At 49.0% G+C, this 21,461-nt stretch overlaps 1 protein-coding gene across 4 annotated transcripts in view; it reads right to left on the reverse strand.

Moving 5' to 3' along the window:
* Nucleotides 1-21,461, reverse strand: part of LOC122369646 (prominin-like protein) — a 70,488-nt gene that overhangs the window by 46,908 nt on the left and 2,119 nt on the right. For 2 of the 4 annotated variants that reach the window (XM_043344543.1, XM_043344542.1), the window contains exon 2: nt 10,691-11,232. In XM_043344543.1, coding sequence (XP_043200478.1) covers nt 10,691-10,976 — 286 coding nt within the window. In that variant the 5' untranslated portion in view covers nt 10,977-11,232. Of the gene's footprint in view, nt 1-10,690; nt 11,233-21,461 lie in introns of those variants that run through there. The other 2 variants (XM_043344544.1, XM_043344545.1) reach the window with 2 other exon arrangements.

The raw sequence follows: 21,461 nt of genomic DNA on the forward strand, positions 1-21,461 counted from the left end.
GAGAGTCGTGAACTTATAAATAAAGCTAAGACCAGTATAACGCCTTATGGGGCGACTAACGGAGCGAGCGAGAGGGTGGGCCTTGCACGTGCGAAATTTCGAGGGGGTACCTCCAACTGACTTGTGCACGGCACCCTACTAACCGGTCTCTAGCGATGTGCCAAATTTGAGCACAATCGGCCCAGCCGTTCTCGAGATCTGGAAGCGGCACCCTGCACGTGCGCACGTGCAAAATGGGTCCCAACTGACTTGTGCACGGCACCCTACTAACTGGTCCCTAACCGTGTACCAAATTTGAGCGCCATCGGTCCAGCCGTTCTCGAGATCTGGAAACGACCCCTGCACGTGCGCACGTGCAGCAGCACCCCAACCTTAACACATGCAGATGAATTATCTGATGGAGACCTAACTGTGTACCGAGTTTCAATTCAATCGGCCCAGTCGTTGTGCCGTTATTGAGGTTGCAATTTTGGGGGTTCTTAAAAAATGTCCAACTTTACCACGCGCCACGTGCGGTGGTTGGCAAGAACGCATGGTGGCCATCACACCACAGAACTTTTACGTCCAAGTGACATTCAGTAAAGAAGACCGCTTGTCAATCGGATGTCCCGTTCCTAAGATATTAGCTTTTGAAGAGCGTCCCCACGGCCGGCCGGCCGGCCGGCCGGCCGGCCGCTCATACTCAGGATTTTCCCTTAATTCAGTATGAGACTCCGCTCGCTTCGCTCGCTCCGTAATTAAACGTCAATCAATAAAAGTTGTGTGATTTGCGCGACTATCCCGTTTGAATTTTAGAGTGAGACTCCAAAATATGCCTCAAGACCTTAGGAAGCTTAGACAAAACCGAGATTACAGGGACAAATATTACCTTCATCCTTTATTCACTGCTCATTCCCGGCGTCTTTTAGCAATGGCTTTATCAGAATTGAGCAGTTTAGGCAGCGACCCATATCCATAATGAGGATTGGCAATCACATTTCCCCAAAACTACCACCATAAAGCGTGCTCCCCCCCCCCTCTCCTAGCCATGTCCGTTTGTCCCAACAGGCGTCTGTCCACTATTCGGCGTGCATACATTCTACATGAGCTGCACTGCCGGCCGGTGGCTGGCATCGATTTCTGTCTGTTTGCCGACCACCTGAGTCACGTGTCATGCCCCGGGGGCATTTGGCAGCATTGTTTGGGGCGGGAATGGATACAGGTGGTGGTAAAAGCTGTGGGTCGGAAGGGGGAGTGGGGGCACGAACCCGGAAGAACATAAAAAGGCATTCTTGGAATTCATCCAGCTTATTGGTCCATTACTGAATCAAAAAGAGGATACTTTAAAGTTAACATACAGGGTGTTCACTAAAAATTGAGACAAAGTTTAGCAGGCTGTATCTTCGGTAAAAATGTACCGATTTAAACAAACGAGGCATTGTTGTAATGCACATTGCATCTGCTGCAAACCGTTGAGCGTCAACAGATTTGCCTGATTCCCGTAGGTCATTTTTTGGACATTTTCTTGCAAGTGTTTTCACAAGGTCTGGCACCAGTGGACCGTGAATTTGGCCAATTCATGGCGGTAATGAGCAGCCAGTTGATATTTTGTATCAAATCTAAAGACACCAACCTTAACACATGCAGATGAATTATCTGATGGAGACCTAACTGTGTACCGAGTTTCAATTCAATCGGCCCAGTCGTTGTGCCGTTATTGAGGTTGCAATTTTGGGGGTTCTTAAAAAATGTCCAACTTTACCACGCGCCACGTGCGGTGGTTGGCAAGAACGCATGGTGGCCATCACACCACAGAACTTTTACGTCCAAGTGACATTCAGTAAAGAAGACCGCTTGTCAATCGGATGTCCCGTTCCTAAGATATTAGCTTTTGAAGAGCGTCCCCACGGCCGGCCGGCCGCTCATACTCAGGATTTTCCCTTAATTCAGTATGAGACTCCGCTCGCTTCGCTCGCTCCGTAATTAAACGTCAATCAATAAAAGTTGTGTGATTTGCGCGACTATCCCGTTTGAATTTTAGAGTGAGACTCCAAAATATGCCTCAAGACCTTAGGAAGCTTAGACAAAACCGAGATTACAGGGACAAATATTACCTTCATCCTTTATTCACTGCTCATTCCCGGCGTCTTTTAGCAATGGCTTTATCAGAATTGAGCAGTTTAGGCAGCGACCCATATCCATAATGAGGATTGGCAATCACATTTCCCCAAAACTACCACCATAAAGCGTGCTCCCCCCCCCTCTCCTAGCCATGTCCGTTTGTCCCAACAGGCGTCTGTCCACTATTCGGCGTGCATACATTCTACATGAGCTGCACTGCCGGCCGGTGGCTGGCATCGATTTCTGTCTGTTTGCCGACCACCTGAGTCACGTGTCATGCCCCGGGGGCATTTGGCAGCATTGTTTGGGGCGGGAATGGATACAGGTGGTGGTAAAAGCTGTGGGTCGGAAGGGGGAGTGGGGGCACGAACCCGGAAGAACATAAAAAGGCATTCTTGGAATTCATCCAGCTTATTGGTCCATTACTGAATCAAAAAGAGGATACTTTAAAGTTAACATATATACACGGAAAGACGAAGACAAATAATTCAGAATAACACCAGTTGCATTTACCGAACAATTCAAAGAAAGTTTCAGCTCAACTTCAGTAAAGCGATGACATGCCATTATTGCCAGTTGGTTTCATTGTTACGACCACGCCTTATCAAAACCCCCTGCAGAGTGAAAATGCCGTGCCGTCATGAACCCCAGAGTACCTAACTGCACCCATGCACCCAGCACCCATCGCATGCGGCACGGCCACAACGTCCCGCCTATTCCACCCACACCATGTCGTAGCCGTCTTTGTTGCTCATGAGCTCCTTTGAGCAGCACGAGCCACCGAGGGGAGCAGCACCGAGGCGGTAAGGTCCATCCGCCGTCCAGATCGATGGTAAAAGCAGCCTTGTTGTCCGCCGGATTACATCGATCAACTAGCGAGCGGTGGCAGCAGCCACAGAGGGAGAGAGGAGAGGAGAGAGGAGAGGAGAGAGGAGAGGAGGGAGGGATGAATGAGCGCCAGAGTCGGCAGGCAGGAGTCATCCCCCTCTCTTCTCTCCTTCCTTCTCTTGACTCACGCTCTATCTATTCAGCGCAGCGAATGTAACAACGTAGGCGATAGCGTCCAAACTCCAAAGCGAGGTGCAACACGGAACAAAACGCAGCGATGGCTGCCGACGCGGCCGGCCCGAGGCAACCCAACCGGGCCGCTGGTGCTGCCCTCATCCCGGCAGCGGCGACCTCTGAAACTAGTTGACCGCGCGGGCTGTGCGCTCGACGTGGGCCGGTTTGTTCAGTGGCTCGTTCGCCACCTCAGTAATATTAGCGCGGCTATAAAACTTGAGAGCAGGAAGAGGAGCGCTCGTTGGCTACTTCCCCAGGCTCGAGGGTCTATTAGACATCCGCAATGGTGGTTCAAGTCGCAGCTCAACCGATGTTCCATTACACCAGGATATAGCATACACCGGGATACGGTTGCCCGTCTGCTAGAGTTCTGCACGGCTGCAATTTTCCACAGCCTAGCCGCCCCGCAGCCGTGGCTCCACAGCCACAGCCGCCCACAGCCGTGGCAAACTGTGGGCAGCCAGCCGTCAGCCGGCCGTGGATACTTTCAATGAAATGCAACCAAATAGTATATAATAAGTTGTTTTTTAGTTGAAACATATAGCCAAAAGCACATTGCAATGGGCTATAGATTCTCAAGCTCATGAAGCATCATAGGTTAAGTGGTTGTGTATCTGGCTTTAGGCCGAAGGCCTGAAGCCTGATGCGCAACGCATGCCTCCACAAGCCCTTGCAAGGGGTTAAGAAAGATGGATAGGTAGGTACCTACATCATCAGAAAACACAAACAACGAACCAGAATAGAAGCACTAGCAGTGTAGACATCTAATGCCAAATCCTGAAGCATGGTTGTGGGACAGAACAACAGACCCTGATGCTTTTCATTATCAATGTTAGGTGTGGAAAATGAAACTGAAGTTGATGGACTGTCAAAAAGTGATTGTCTAGTCAAACCTCTTGCTTCTTTCTTACCTTGCATATTTTCTGGGGTGTGATATGCCAGGCTTGAAGCAGCCTTCTGAGCAAGTCTCAAACTATTTTGATATGCAAGGCATCAAAACACTAGTGAGCATCCAAGAAAGAAAAACATTCATCTATTTTGATTTTTCCAAATAATGATCTTCGCTCAAATCCCCAAGGACGTGCAAGCCACATTTGCCTCTTTCAATCAAAAATTTTACTTGAGTTTTAATGACGTCAATAGCAAAAAAGTGGCAATAAATTGTTTTGTGTCACCATTAACAGCCATGAAAACTATAAATAATAAACAATAATGCTCTACAGTTTAAAAATTGCTCTCAAACAAAGATTAAGTATCAAATTTTAACATTTTCAGAAGAAGACGTCATTTTATTAGTAAAGTCAACAGCTCGCGTAAGAAATGTTGTGTTCAGGGTTTTCACCGTCATGTGAATTACGTGTTCAGGGTTTTCACCATCATGTGAATTAACCGTAAGTAAGGTTCATGCTCACTTATAATCTAATTCCATTGGCTTCGTTGATCAGCATTTTCTGTTAGCGGTCACTCACACACCAGTTAGAACATAAAGCGCCAGTTTTATATTATGTAATTGGACTTGCCGAAAATCCAGAAATACATCTAAGAGTGTTATTTTAGATAATATTTTAGGAAGCCTTTACCTGCCTTTACCTAGGCGTGATTTCTTTTTCTATTACCTGAAAGAATTATTGAACGCTCGTCTTCAATAGCTGTAAGGTGCTCTCCTAACTAATGACCAGGTGAGATTGATTTGAGAGGGATGTGACAATGCAACATGTTGCTTTTTCTGAAACTGTCAAGCTCTTGATGATGCGCGCCCTAACTCTTCAACAACAACAACAACAAGCTCTTGATGATGAAGGAACAATTGGTACCTATAATCAGTATTCTGTACCAGAGTGCAAACTCCCCTACAGCAAATGGTAAAACCATTACAGGTTTTCAAAGGCTTCACCACTTTCAATGTTGCTGGGCATCCTTTGCATGATTTTTACAGGCTAGACTGCTTATCAGAATGTAAGATTAAGGATTTAAAATTTCATATTTGAGTACTTAAGATTGAGCTTGAAATCTCACAGCCGTGGCCACAGCCGTAGCCGTGTTCTTGGAGATATTTGCAGCCGCCCCGGCCCACAGCCGTGGGGCTGCAGCCAGCCGCGGCTGCAGCCGGCCGGTGCAGACCTCTACCGTCTGCTGTCTCGACCACTTTCAGCAGAAAGTGTAGATTGCTGAGAGACCAATCCACTGTTCACCAGAGGTCGCTGTTTTCAGTAGATTTATGTTTTCGACAGGTCAAGCTGCTACCCTCAAGAGCTCGGCCCACTGTTTCCGACGGGTCATTCCACCGTTCTAGGTAGGTCACCCGACCGCCCCGGAGACCCGGAGTTCAGGTGAGTGGTCCGGAACTCCGGGAACTCCGGACCCGGAGCGGAACTCGCCCGGAGGCGGTGTGCTCTGGCCTCTCAAGAGGCCGGTGGAGGCCGGTGATTCATACCGAGAGGTGACTGGGCTCTGGGCGGTGGTACGGACCGGTACCGGCCACAGGGCGACCTGGGATGACTGGACGGGATAGAGACGGGTAGGGAGAAGGGACATAAAGGATAGGGTCAGGGACGGAATGGGACGAAATGATTGGGTGACAGGTGAAGGTGGGCAACTACTAAGTAGGCAGGTGATGGTGGGCAAGATGGACAGGAGACCAGACCACTGACCAGTGACCATGAACATGACCAAACTTTCCTCTAGCTTTATACCGAGGCAACGGCTTTTGGACCTATTCGTGGGATCGTGAACGGAAAGGGACCTGTTGTTGACACAATAACAAGCAATCTCTTCGATCAAATGTTGTCCGTTACTTAGGGATTATTATACGAAATGATGAAATGGATCAATGTTTATCCAGCACAATACTCTCAAAATCAACAGTTAGGCCCAGTTAGATCGCCTTGGTGTAACCTTCCCTGTCTCTGCACCAACTCTGCAAACGGACAAGAGGAAAGTCCAGAGAGCGAGCAACGCCTAACGCTCGTGACCACGCGTTCAAAGCACCACCCACTTCAGGTCGAGCCAGACAACTGTCAAACCAACTCTCCGGTGCCGCCAGCTCCAGTTCTGGACAGTTGTCTCCAGATCAAATCGGCCGATATGGTCCTCAATTTCCCTAACATGGCGAGACACTGAGCTGTGGACCGACCGACTCGCTCGCTCCAGTTTCAGGACAAACGTCAACGCAAGGAAACTGGAGAGGACTGAGCTCTGCATTGAAATCATCTCAAGATCGCTTCGACCAGAAGGGAATAAAGTCGGCATGGCCGCGACGAATACGCACAAGAGAGTCGCTAAACATAAATGATGTCGCCAGTCGCCTTGGCAACTGGTGACGACAAGTGAGGTTCTGAGATGTATCGTTCATCTGAATATCTAATATTCCACAGCATAATGCAAACCGTGCCCTGACAGAACACCACCAGTGTAGCACCCAGCGACGCCATGTTCCGCGTCTCAACATAAGGGACTGAGGGCACCGACATTTCTCTTGATACCGGACTTTATTTACGGAACATTCTCGAGGAGGAAGCCCCGATGCCATCAGCAGGCGATTGAGGGAAGTTGGCCTTCGTCACGGACAACATTTGACTTTCAAAGTGCGTCTTCGATACGAGACAAGCATCCTCACAGGCTGATCCAGGATCGGAGCCAAATGGGGGCTTAAAACGGAAGAGTCTGCAAAGGAAGGAAAACAGTAGGAAATATGCTTATCCCTAAGGTCAAGCGATTCAGGCAATTGAAATAAAAACGTGTTCCTTGAAATCTCATTTCCAAGACCGCAATCTTGCTCATTAGCCGATTGCATTTTCCGTTTCTGGAGAAATGTCAAATACACGGTTTTTAGGGAGAGGGGAGACTTAGAAATCCTATCAAACTAAGCGCGCCAAAAATCATCCATTGTATCGCATAGTTAGATCCTATCACATCCGTCGCCTCCAATGCAGTGCATCCCTCTTTCTGGATCCACCAGCGTCTAAAAATAAATGACCCGAGTTCAGTCTCGTCCCCCATCCTAAACTACAGAGGAGTGAGACCGATCTCCACAGCCATCTTTGGCCGCGCCCCACACCCACCGAACCACTCCTGGCACCGAGCGAACTGTCACGGCTCACGCCAGCTGCCTCACACTCACGGTGTGCCTCCTCGCACTGACGTGATTCTCACGGAAATCGGGCCACCGCGGGCTGAGCTGAGAATTGTGTGAAGCTGTAACCAGCAGCCGCAGGCGAATGGAGAATTGTGGGTCGCTGACACGAAATTTGAGCGGCGCTGGATTTCAGGGGGTTTTGTTTGAAAAGTAAACGCAATGCTATCTTATCGCAAGTGCTTATCTTATGTGCCTTGGCCGCTTGTTTGCGTTTGAGTCGTAGCTCGTGGGACAAGGGTGAAGCTGATAATACGATTTATCTCCACAAACTTTCGGGACTTGTTTCCCTTCTTTCCAAATATCACGATAACGTTAAATTCCTGGGGTTTAAACGATTTGTAAAGCGGCTGAAGAAAAACAACATCTTCGCCCACCCAATGTTACACAAAAGCAAGGCACAGTTCGAAATAAGACATTTTCCATGTTTCTCATTATTTGTTATATAAGACAACCCCATCATATTCCCTGTTGCTTACCATCTCGTCGCCCAGCCTAATACACCATGATTAACCATGCCCTCATTCACTAACATACAGCTCATCGCCATGCAAAGAAAGCTCCCACAATGACTTGTTTGCCTGAACAGCCCTTTCTCCCGTTCATCACCCAGAAGGAAAGCGGTCTAACGTCGAGTGAACGGTGACGCTGGCTCGTCAGCTCAGCGTCTTCCTGTGTTCTCACGGCAGTGACGAGCTGCCCGCGGGTCCGCACCGGATGTCCGGGCCATGGGAGGGAGAGTTGGGAGGTGAGTGATTCCCAGGGTGAGTATCAGCGTGATTCCCGGAGGGTGGCGGCTGGGAAGTACGGATTTATGCGATGGAAAGGAGCCAGAAGAGAGTTGCCAGATGTGATGACACATGGACTGCTTAGAAAGGACCGACCTGATGATCAACTCGGAGGAGGCGTCATGTTGTTGGTTCGGGACAGCCTAACGGTCTCTGAGTGTATGGAACTTAACGAAATGCCATACAAAGAATCAGTTTGGTGTATAGTGAAGCCAACAAGGGCAGTCAGGATCCTTGTCGGCTTATGTTACAGAAGTCCGGCAAGTACATTTGACAACAATGAGAGACTGATTGACCTTGTTGGGCGTGCTAGAAGGTTTCCAGCTTCAAGTATACTACTGATGGTAGATTTTAACTATGGGCAAATAGATTGGGAAGCAGGACTAGTAAGGGGGCCGGATGACTCTGATGCTGCTATGTTTTATGAATCGGTCCAGGATCTATTGCTGTTCCAGTACAAGGAGATGTCCGACCCCACATCGAGTACTGTGCCCAAGCGGTTGGACCGTACATGGCGCAAAACTTCAAAGCGTTGGAGAAAGTTCAGAGAAGGGCGACAAAGATGGTGAAGGGGATGAAGAACGTACCATACAAGCAGAGACTCATCAATCTTGGTATGACAAGTGTAGAACAGCGCCTACGGAGAGGAGACCTTATCGAGACCTACAAGATATTGACGGGGAAGACGAAGCTGAAGCCGGAGCACTTCTTCCAGCAGAGCCAGGAGGGGAGAACCAGAGGACACTGCCTCAAGCTGACCAAGAAACGAGTGACCCACCATGCAAGGATGATGTTCTTTTCTCAACGTGTGGTGTCCCCCTGGAATGCTCTGCCAGAGGAAGTTATATCGGCACTGACTACGAACAGTTTTAAAAACCGGTTGGACCACCACTGGGCCACAAGGAATCCTCACTGAGTCATTTCTGACCTTATCCGGATGTGGGCCCTGAATAGACCCGGTCTACCCAAGCCCACTAGTAAAACCTAAACCTAAACCTAAACCTATAGAGAGTAAGGTAAATACTGATTATCACATAGCGATGATACCGATAATTCTAGGAATACCTACCAATGCCCTAGCCATTTGTTGCGATAGCAACTACGCATTCAACTTCGGAGACAGGAAATGCGAGTTCAAATACCAATCAAGACGAGCATTTAAAACTAAGTTGCTTTAAATAGTTTGAACAGTTACTCTCCAACTACAATAAAAATGGCATATAACTGCGCAAAGATGATATTCCGGGGTTCATTCAACGTGACAATATTCCAGGAAACCCCAAGCCACCGTCTTCTTAAATACCACATCAGGAAGTCGACTCCGACAAGAGGTCAGGCGTCAGCTCGCCTCGAGCGAAACCTGACCTTTTCCGACCTGTCAGCCCAACTCTGACCTGAGGCCCGCCGGGTTCCGTCACGTGACAAAGTTCATCCGTCTCAGTCAACGATGAAGACAGATGGACTCTAGAAAGTGGCTTTGGAAGAAGAGATGCTAATTTCGGTCTCGGATGAACGGAAGATAATTGCAGCATAACCGAGTATCAGTTATGCTTGACACAAACGGGAAATCGGAAAGAAGCGAAATAGGAAGACAAAAGGGCGTTTTTCGTCATGCCTGCTCGGTCAACACATTACCACGGTTTGTTCCGACTTCCATGCTTTCAGACCATCAAACCACGACTTGTAACCTGCAAATAACCTTAAACCCACCGTAAATCAGACCACTTGTCGAATGCACTAAAACGCTCGCAGCACGAACCTACGATGGAATACAATCCCATAACCAGCCCCGCAAATCAAAATATCGCCCGATCGCATGTTTAGCTAGACCGCCCCGCTCATCGTTTCGTGTTGTATAACCTTCGCAGGCACGAACACCATACGAAGCGCCATCACGTAACACCGCAGGTAGGCAAGCCAGCGGCAGTCCGCCTGGTGAGCTCAACCTCGTAAAGAGCCGGACCCGGCGACTAGCTGGTGGGTAGCCAAAGCGGGTCGCTAAAGCGACACAGCGGCAGCGAATAGCGGGAAAGCGGATAGCGGCTTAGCGGCAGCAGGATTCGCCTCCCACACAGCGAGGCGCTGTTCCTCCCGCTACCCCTCCCCTAGGGGGGATACCGGTTACGGTACCACCTGTTTGGTAAGCTGGAGCGGTCACCAGTGGGGGGGGGGGGGGTGACGGGCGGGGGGGGGGGGTCGGGAGGGGGAATACAGGTCACGTGTACTGTATACTTTGCTGCAGGGGACGAAGGAGGACGCGAACTTTGCAGACCGTGATGAGTAAGGATTAGGATATAGGTCGTGGGCAGAAAATTGGAAATGTTTAGGTCGGGAACTGGGACTCGTCACGTATGACGTTGTTTGGTTTTTACGATGCTTACGTAAGCATTTCTGGGGACTCCCTCTGTGCGTATCTTCGTTTGACTCACCAATTGCAGATTGCAAATTACGTAACGCGAGACTATGGTCACAGTTTGATTTCCGACGACTTGGAGAACAAAGAGCTCTGCTGACTGCGATTCTCGGTTCATCCACCCATCATCAGTTATTCTCATCACATTCGTTCTCTCTCGCTCCGTTCAAAGCTAGCGCGAGCTCTCACACTTACCCAGCGCCGCACTGTCGTCTCGTTGAATGAGATCCAGGAAGAAATTTGTCACATAGTAGAGATGCTCCATGCCCTTGGGGTCGAACTCATCCGAAGACCGGTAACTGGCGTTCAGTTTCGGTGACGAATATCTCACTGGTTCGAACGGTAGCACGCTGCGGGTTTCCACCCCATCCTGGGCGAGCGCTGCACCACTCAGCACCAACACCACCACCACCACAGGCGTCATAGTCACCAATCCCGACACCACTTGCGGTTTGGAGAAGAGTCTCGCACTAGCCTCCATTATGGAGGAACACTGCACCAACGCGGACCTCCCTTGCTGGAGGCTAAGCGCGGACTGCCGCCTGCCGCCACAGCGGACGGGACTGGACGAAGCGAGCCCGCCGCTGCCGCCGCCGGCCGCCGCCGCCGCCCGGCGCCCGAGCGTTGAACCTCGGTGCTCGTGACGTCACCGCCGCCGCCGCCGCCGCCGGTTATGTGACGTCATCGCCACTAGATGTGACGTCACAGTGATCCAGCCGGCCGGCTGGCCGCAGAGGCTGTGGGTAGGTAAATGGCGATGTTAGTGGGATCTGGTGGTGGGATGGAGAACTAGAAGGCAGGGTGGTAGCTGAAAATGGAAAAGTTAAGCAAATATAGGGCCTGGAGCTAGTCACCGATCAAGAATACTCGGAGATTATTGTGAAAATCTGAAAAACATTCGTTATTATAAAGGTGGCCATTTAACCCGCGAGTTGCTGGGGGGGGGGGGGGGCGTTAAACGCCCCCACTTTTTTCGCCGGGCCATAGCATAAAAACGGCGCGCGGCAGGCGCGCCAAATTTTGGGTACCTGTAGGGAATTTATTGGAGTTTATTGTGACAGTTTCAAAAAAATCGGTCCGAAAAATTTTGAGATATCGAGGTTTTAGTGACGTCATGATTTCTGAGTTTTCGACCAAAAACGGCATATGTTCAAAAAATCATATAAAATCACAGAACAGACAAACATGATACAGACATGCAGTAAACGCCATTAGACTGCCAATACCATGAACAATCAAATGGCTATCTTCGATTATTGATTATCGTTCCGCATTTTCCAAAATCTTGAACTGCATCTTGGCAATTTCTCGTGACTACTTCACGACCATGATACATGCATTTCTTAATTTGAACTTTTTGAGCCAAACACGTACACATATGATAAAATGAATGCCACCATCGTGTTCTACGCCCCAAATTACCCATTAAACATGTGTCACGGGCTACGAATATCAGTTTTGATTTTCGGGGATATGTGCCTACCCGGTTGACCTGACCTTGACCCTGACCAATGCTTGACTGACCCCTACATGGAGCTGACACTCTTGTAGACCTTATATGATGGATTGTGCACCGTTTTGACAGAGTTTATGACGAGAGGCGCCCATTGCGAAGTCCTGAAGTCCATGCTACTGAAAGCCCGATTTCAGGTGTTTGACCTGACCTTGACCCGACCTGTGACCTCAAAATTCAACTTTAAAAGTACTCATCTGAAGCGTCTCGTCGCGTTCTTTCGTTTGCCGCCTCGTGCGTTTCGCTGCACCTATTGGTTCTCGAGTTATCGGCTGGGGGCGTTTAACGCCCCCCCCCCAGCAAACAGTGGGTGGCGAAATACCCCAGCAACTGCCGGGTTAAATAGGTACCGTTTACCGGTTACCAATCTTTGGCTCACTCACGGATGTCACAGGTTACGTAATCAGGGAGAAAGGAATTTTTATTTACACTAAACAACGCAACACCAATAGGTGCAGTCTGGCAAAACTCACGGATTCCTTGAAATATTTGAATGTCATGTCACAGGGCTGTTGCTCGAATGTCAAAGCCTTAATTAAGCTGCTGGGAGATCGGGTGCGTGCCACAAGTCGTAACACAAATGTATCTCCGTTTTCTTCATGATAAATGGATACAAGCCTTGAAGAATATTAACCCTAGAACGCCTAGGGGGGGGGGTTGTATCAACCCCCCCCCCTGAGGTTTTTTCGAAATGCACGCTAAACGGCTTGGCGTAGCGGGCTGAAATTTTCCATACCCTCTGGGGCAACCTTTGCGCATCTTTTGCCGAAAAAAAATTGATCGGGTCATGTCAGGTCACGGAGTTATGACGTCATAAGAGGTACAGCCTCCGGCCGGATTTTCACAAACTGAGTGCCAACGCCCGAGGTTTCCTGCCGGTGGTACGGACATCGGTTGATGGATCGTGATGAAACTTCCCATGCATGTTGGGGCAAGTATTGGCTATCATATGGTATAAGAAATTTGACCGGGTCAGGTCAGGTCACGGAGCTATGACGTCACAAGAGGAACAGCGTCCGGTACTATTTTTGAAAAGCGCCCGAACCACTATTTTGCTAATTCTTGTCACCTCAATGGGAATATGCAGCAATATTAGCTTCTATAGGGAGCAAATGGACCTCCCAAATCCAAAAATACAATCAGATTTCAAAAATTTAAATTTTGATTTTTCGAATTTCTGCCGCCGACTGTGACCTTGCCGACTTCCGGCGCTCCCAACGCGCCATTTTTAGAGCTAGGGAAACGAAATACATACCAAACGATAGAGAATTGATCAAGGAACACGATAGTGAAGGTTTCAAGTCGATATTTCCCACCGTTTTGCCGCAATCGTCGCTGAAAGTTGAAAAAAGTCTATTTTTCCGAAAATTTGACTTTTGACCGGTCAAAAGTAGGTCAAATGTTGACCTAGGACCAAAAAATATACCACCAATCGCGAGATCTCGTTGAGAGCAATCCGTTGGTTTTTTCCGCTAAGCTCTACGACCTTCCGTTTCGAAACGCCAAGGGGGGGGTCGTAACAACCCCCCCCCCTGGTCGTTCGTGTTATGAGAAATGGCCTGGTCGTGCGAGGGTTAAACGGGCTCACGATTTACAAATCATTCTCTTTTGCGAGCACTCTGTCATTTGTTCGCAGATCACGACCTCATAAATTTGCAGCCGTGATCCTCAGGCCGCTAGCGACGCCTTCGTGACCTAACTACAGCCAGTCACGAAACCATCACGAAGAAGCGTCACGGGATCACGAGGTCACGGCAGAACGTTACGCCCGTAAAATCTGGTCAAAAATTAGGTGTAACATAATGATAAAGTGTCACAAGCTGCCATACGTTACGGACGCCGTAAGAGAAAGAGAGCGAGTTGATAAAATGTCGCGGAGGCGATCGTGCTGGCCAGCGAGTTTTCTGAGAAGATAATTGTGGCATATGCCACATGATGTGGTGTTTGTATGTGACAGTGAAACTATTTATGTGGTGTGATGCAAGATCAAGGCTGGGGGGATCCGTGCTATCGTAAGTTATATCGGACGTGGCTGCGAAACTTCTCTCGGTACGAAACTTCTCTTGATCGGAAGAAAATCGGAGGGATGAAAAAGAAAGAGCGGCAAATCGGAGCTACGTCGTACGTAAGTTGTTTCGCAGCGTTTAAATGCCAGTTTTACTACGATTTAAATGCCAAGCAGATCAGCTGACCTCGTAGTACCATGTCGATAAGGTCGAATTCCCCATACGTCTATAGTGTAAAAGTGACCCCTATTGCAAATAGGCTGTCAGGGACATCTCCTCCTCTGTAAATTTGGAGGGATCATGTGTCGGCATTCCCACGTTCGTTTCGGAGTCAATCTGTTCCATTTGGAGCCCGTCAGTTGGCGTCAAGAGTTGGCGCAGCGAGCGCCCCGAAGACTGCGTCTGCGCACGAGGCTTCGCGATGGAGGAGTATTTTGACGAAATCGCCCTCGCTGCAGAAGAAATAGAGGGACTTGTTGAGAAAGAGGAGGCCGCAGTGTGCCGACGACTTTAAACTGTACGCCAACGCCAAGACCAAGGCAATCAGGGGGCGCTCAGATGATCGGGAGGTCTCAATTGATCAGGGACCCACCAGGTGACCAGGGAACCCTCTGATAACCAGGGGTCCTTCCAGTAACCAGGGACTCCTTCAATAACCAGGGGCCCCTCAGTATACGTGGGCCACTCAGGTTACTGCAAGAGACAGGAGTCCCTTATAACCAGGGACCGGCAAGGTCTCTCAGGTCCGTTTTTGACAAAGCTGTTATTGATGCCATATGCGAGCCCTTTGCCACCAGCAGAGGGCCCTTTCAAGCCTTTTTAGGGCCGTTTAACGTCTCTTGAGTTTCCTTTGAGGCTAAGGGCCTCTTCAGCAGCCGAGGGGTCTTTGAGGCCTTTTTGAGGGCCTCTTAACGTCAGCTGAGGACCGTTGGACGCCATCTGAGGACCGTTTGGGGCCTTCTGATGGCCAGTAGATGCCAACTGAGGGCTCTCTGACACCAGCTGAGGGCACGCTGACACCAACTGGGGGCCTCCTGACACCAGCTAAGGGCGCTTTTATATTTGACACGAGCTCAGGGCCCTTTGACGCCCTTTGAGACCTTCTGAGGTCCGTTTGACGCCAGCAGAGGACCCTTTGGGGTCATATGAGGGCCCTTTGCTGCCTTCTAAGCGGCCTTTGAGGCTTTTTGAGGGCCGCTTGACGCCACCTGAGGACCGTTGCGGTTGGACTCCAGTTACGGACCGTTTGAGGCCTTCTGATGTCCATTTTGCGCCAACTGAGGGCCGGGGGCCCTCTGACACTAGCTGGGGGCCCTCTGACACTAGCTGGGGACCCTCTGACACTAGCTGGGGGCCCTCTGACACTAGCTGGGGGCCCTCTGACACCAGATAAGGGCCCTTTAAGGCCTTCTGAAGTCCGGTTAACGCTAGCGGAGGGCCTTTTGAGGCCAAATGAGGGCCCTTTGAGACCTTATAAGGGCTCCTTGAGGCTTTTGAGGGCCGCGTGACGGCATCTGAGGACCGTTGTACTCCAGCTGACGACCGTTTGAGGCCTTCAGATGGACTTTTGGCGCCAGCTGAGGAGGGCTCACTGACACCAGCTGGGGGCCCTCTGACACAAGCTAAGGACTCTTTAAGGCCTTCGGAGGGTCGTTTGACGCAAGCTCAGGGCCCTCTGACGCAGGTTTAGGGCCCTTTGACGCCCTTTAAGGTCTTCTGAGGTAGGTTTAACGTTGGCTGAGAGCCCTTTGAACCCATCTGAGGGCCCTTTGAGGCCATCTTGTGGCCCTTCATTTGGCCATCTGAGGGCCCTTTGACACCAGATGAGGGCCATTTGACGCTAACCGAGGGCCCTTCGAGACCATCTGAGGACCCGGTGAACCCATCTGTGGGCCCTTTGAGGTCTTTTGAGGGCCATTGAAACTTCACCACAATACCCCTGGCTGCGCTACTGGGCATTTATGGACTCGTATGGGCCTGCTGGGGAACGAGATGGGCCCTCCCGGTCTTTTTAATCATTATTTCAGTTCATTTTACATGGTCTTCGGCGGTCTAAAGATTAGGGGCCCCAACTCGAATGGGGGGGAGGCCCGTGTGCCCTCTCCTGTGTGTGGCCTTGCCGACACTACACCGCTTCCCCTCCCTCCGCCATAAACGCACCGCTGCACTGCTAGGCGCCGACAAATACGGACCGGCTCCCCCGCGGCCTGCCTCGCGTTGACATAGCCCTTCCCGAACACCAGTGTAACCCCTGACGCGGCCTAGGTATCGCCGCGCCCACCTGTCCGCGGCGCGGCCTCTGATGGCGTATCGGATCATTGATGGTGCGATACATGTTTTGGTCAGATTTTCGCAATTAACGCGAAAAATTGCTCAAAACATTTTGTAAATTTCAAAATTGAAAAAAAAAATAATTACAAAAATGACGTGAAAGTGACCGTTTTCAACGTGTAAATTTAAAACGCTCTAGCGCAGCCATTTTTGAAGAAATCGACTTCAAATTTTGCACACGTGTTCATCAACCATATTTGTTTAACATATATTTCGGTTTTGTGAAAATTTTGAAAATTTCTTATATTTTTCTCTTGAGAAAGAGGTAAAGCTTCGCTACGATCGGCCTTCCGATCGACCGAGAAGATTCGTAAAGTTAGTTCGTATCTTCACCATTTGCGATACAACTTGCGTATCTACTTAGCCTACGATGTGATGGATCCCTCCAATATCTGTTCCGATTCAACTTACGTTTGATCGCAACTGCGAGGTGCCTTGCGATCACATGGATCCCCCCAGCCCAAGTCGTTGAACAGTTCTTAAAATAACAAGATGAGATGTTTGTTTCGGGTAGGTATATCTTCATTTCATAGTGTTCAACCCCTCCTTTCATCCCCCAAAGCACCCTCTCTCTCCCTCCCTCCCTCCCTCCCTCTCCCTCTCCCTCTCTCTCTCTCTCTCTATCTCTCTCTCTCTCTCTCTCTCTCTCTCTCTCTCTCTCTCTCTCTCTCTCTCTCTCTCTCTCTCTCTCTCTCTCTCTCTCTCTCTCTCTCTCTCTCTCTCCACCCTCATTCTCGGCCACGGGTGCCAAATATCCCGACGTCTCTCAGAGGCTCTGGTTGTTGGCACCAGCCCTCGTCCGAGACAAACAGACACGTTACAGAGGCCCATCGAAAGGCGGGCCGACGGTTCTTTAGAGGTCTTGGTCGTCGCGCAGAAAAGAAAAATACAGAGAGAAAGGTTATGTATGACGCTCGGGTAATGCATCTATCAGGTAAGGTCAGTATGAGGGTTAGGACTAGGAGCTTGAGGCCTAAAAACTCGCAAATGGAAATGGTTTGTAGCTTGTAAGAGGACTATTGGCGTCAACCCTCTCCCTAAGGTAATAGTAACGGCATTACTAAGGATGTTTCATTCTATTCTCACAATCTTACAATGCATTCTTACTAATTATACCAACAAACAATCGAGTCACTCCTTTCTTCTCATTCGCTTCTTCTCCCCGTCTGCCGTCCCGCAATCTCTGCCCAATATCCGCCCATCTCGATCATTTTCCCAATCATCTCCCTTCCCTCCCCGGAGAATTTCCACACCAGCCCCACAGGACCGCCCTCGCGGCACGACTCGAGCCGTGTCGAGAGCCGTTACCTGGGGGCTAAGTGGCGGTCTCAGTTAGAGACTGGGCCGCTGGAGCCGCCAGAGCCCTGGTTTGAGCTGGGAATGGCCTGGTCGAGCAGTGCCGTGATTGGGGAATGGTGGGACTGACACGGGGCAGGACCAGTGGTGAGTAAGTCAATGAAGTTGCGATCATGCGGTAGGCAAGGGTGGCGGTCTCAGCTGATAGCAGCGCAACGGATAGTAAGCTGATACTAAACATGTTTTAACATAATCGCACTTGATTCGCTTTCCTTTTGTCTTGCGCAATGCAAAACATCGCTAACATCCATATTGATAGGCATTGTTTTAGGTAAATAAATAAATTCAGAGTTTGCTTGACAGCATTCAACTACATCGCAGGAAAAGTCAAAAAGACTTCAGTACATTTCAACCAAAAGGAGAAAACGATACCGAAAGCATGTTTGGTCACAAAAGACATGTAAACAATGTTAGAGCAGGGCTGTATTTAACCCACGACGCCCCTTTAACACCCTCCCCCCTCCCCAAGAACACTTAGAACTTGCGCAATCTGTTCCAAACTTAGTGGGGAGTGCGGCACCTGATTCGATAAGTTTTGGTATGACTTTCCCCTCAGTTTGAACAGCTGCGCAAGTTGGAATACTTGGAACAAACACGCTCAGTAGTCACCCTCTAACGATCCTCCTGGCTTGAACTGGAACTCTTGCACAAAGTTCGCTAAAGAAAACAGGCAAGTGCAGAGGTTACGACTAGTTATTTAGCAGCGACGCGCCTCAAAGATTGAAAGGGCGGGGTCAGTTTTGTCACTTTATATAAAATAGCTGAAGAAATATGTTGGGTGATTTGAAAGAGATGGCCCAGGCAAGAGATGTAGCCGTTATACATCTTAGCGCCTTAGTTGTGACAAACTCTGCTAAGTTTCTCAGGTCAATTCTGTTATTTACTGGATACCTATAACTGCTATAAAAAACTTAATGCCCGATGCACGTAAATGGCTTACTTTATTTTTCCTGACAGTCAGCCAGGAGAGTTACACAATGCTTCAGCCCTCAAGCATACAAAATGAACGTTCGGTCAGCGATGAGCCCATGTTGATTTTGAATCATGTCGGATGACATCTGATTTATAAAACAAAAAAAGAGCCATTTTGAATAATACAACGGCAAGTCGAATGAAGATGTTATAAAATGCTTCAGCTGATGTATGTCAATTGGATATATAAGGACAAAACTCGATACATAATTCGTAATATAAGATACAGCCGACAGAGTAGAATTGCCCAGCTCGAAATTCGCTTACAGAAGGCTGATCATTATGGACACAGCCAAGTCGTATGTCCATCAGAGAGCTGACTGGAAACTCTAAAACAGAGGAGCATGCATATTGCATAATCATCTTTATAAGATCACTTGAATGTCAGCTTTTCTACATTGAGCATCATAGGCTACATTAACGTCGCTTCAGTAGCATTTATTTTTCCCAAAACCCCGTCACATCTGACATGAAAACGCGTCCGAAATGCCAATAAGTCGGCTAAAACACGTCCAACTTTGCTTTATCCTTCGTAATATCTACGCACTAGGCCACTCAAAAAATAATTTTACGCATTAAGCCGTGGTGACAGTCTGTGACGATACGCGTCACAGCCATTCCCATGCAGAGACAAACCCGAGATTTATCCCAGTCGTAACTGCGACGCTCTCCATGAAATGTCTGCCAGTCGTCAGATTTGTTCCCATTCTGGCTTCCCTCGGCCGTTTGGGGAGGGTTTTACTGGGCCACACTGGCCGGCCGATCGGTCGGCAGATCATTGTGCGCTCCAGATGCCACCCGTCATTGTAAGAGCCGATTCCGAACCGAGGCGATGGTGTGCTCCTCGAAGCTGCTTTTCCGTCCCAGGGCGTATTTCGAGCGTGTAAAAGAACAAACCGCCGATAAAGCAAACATTGAAATGACATGAACGAAGGTAATGATTCATCTCAGAACGCGTTATCCCGGCAAGAAAGTTATTCTGGGAAGAATAAGATCGGGATGCCGCGTCATGAACAAAACTCAAACAAGATTGTGGGTGCTGATAGTTCAGGGAAAATGTTTCCGACTGCGATACTGTCTGGAACATAAAGTCATAGAAGACAGCAAGAACGAGGTCGCATGTTTAACATGTCTAATAACACAGATGAACATACACAAACGAGGCAATGGAAACCATCTCTCAATCATTTACTACATACGTAAATAAAAGCACCGACTTTTAGCACCATTCTAGGATGGATGCAGAAGGCAAATCACACTAGCATCGAGTTGGGGCAAAATGTCAGTGAAAATTAAACCTTCTGTATCGGTCATTAACAAACACAAATCAACAATGGAAGCAAAAATTTAATCATAGATAAGTGGTATGGCTGCGAAGGACCATGCTATCATCCCGTCGAGGGTGGTTATTAATCGCCATATATCACTACAACTCGTCAACACAAAACCGCAAACATGACGACACCAAGCGACATTGCGTCATGAAAATAGCCCCTGAAAACATCTGTTTACATTTACACTGTGGGCCTGAATAGAACCCGTACTTCTGTTTTGTGTAGTGACTAAGTCATCAACTTATTCACAGAAGCACAACCAATCGACTTTGTGGCGCCCTTCACCGTCCCCTACGTTATATTGATCGTCAATAATATCACCGGGTAGCATTGATGTCATAGCATGACTCACAGAGGGGCATGACTGTTGTCTACCCGGCAAACTGCCGGTTTGGCGCCGATGAAACTGGAATCGATACCTTCGCTCGACGGGCCCCCGAGTCAAACCTACCTCAACGCCGAACGCTGAGATAGGTTTGACGAATTATGTTGAACTAATGACTGGATGGACAGGGAAGATAAAATATGATAAATGACATTGATCTCCCGAGAAGTGGCTAGGTGACAAAATCACCACCTGGCTCTGCTTTGATTCAACGCTGTCATTAGTGTCATCTCATTAGATGCTCCTCTCCTCGTTTTGCCACGGTGGATTGATAAGTGACTGACAAAATGTATGATGACCTGTAAAGACGTCTTAGATAACTGATTATTAGACCGGTGGAAAGAAGAGCCAGTACCGGAACTACGAAGCTACGACAAAGGCGCCGTAGGTGAGCAGTGACCCCTTTCATCGCCACATCTAAACCGCATTTTATATCGATCACGATCCCCATCATGATCCCGTCAAAGTTGACCCATCTCGTCGCCAATATCTAGATCAGCAAAATCGCAGAACATGATCCTCAAAAGCGCAAACATTTCGGAAGTGAGCGTTTCGATGCCAGCACTCCAAGCAGCTGGCACTTTGCCGACACATAAAAAACTCTGCCACCCGGGAAAGTAGTGAAGGGATCCGCTCTGGCTTCGTGTGAGGACGTAAACAAAGGAGGCGAGATGCCGTGGCGCGGGCGGCAAGATGCAGAGGCGATACCGAAGGGCGATCGATGCTGTAGTTTGGGTAATGGATCGGCAGCGGCCAGCGAGGCGCGTAAAAATCAGCGACCAAGGCCAGGAGATAGAGAAAATACGGGGAAGTCGGAGGAAGTAAGGAATGGAGGGAGGGCAAGGAGTGAATTTTGGCGTCAAAATGATAAAAAGTTTGTCCGAATTGTGCATGGAATGGGTATCACTAGAAAGCTAGGAATCAATGGATGAAGAAGCAAGCTGGCGCGGGAGTCTGATATCTTGGACGAATATATGTATGTACACAACACAGCAAAGCTATACTCGCCCGTTATGTTACTAGAGAAACAGGACACCACATACAGGTGACCGCACCCCCAAACACCATA

Source organism: Amphibalanus amphitrite, unplaced genomic scaffold (assembly GCF_019059575.1).
Source record: "Amphibalanus amphitrite isolate SeventyFive unplaced genomic scaffold, NRLGWU_Aamphi_draft 001058F_arrow, whole genome shotgun sequence".
Taxonomy (NCBI): domain Eukaryota; kingdom Metazoa; phylum Arthropoda; class Thecostraca; order Balanomorpha; family Balanidae; genus Amphibalanus; species Amphibalanus amphitrite.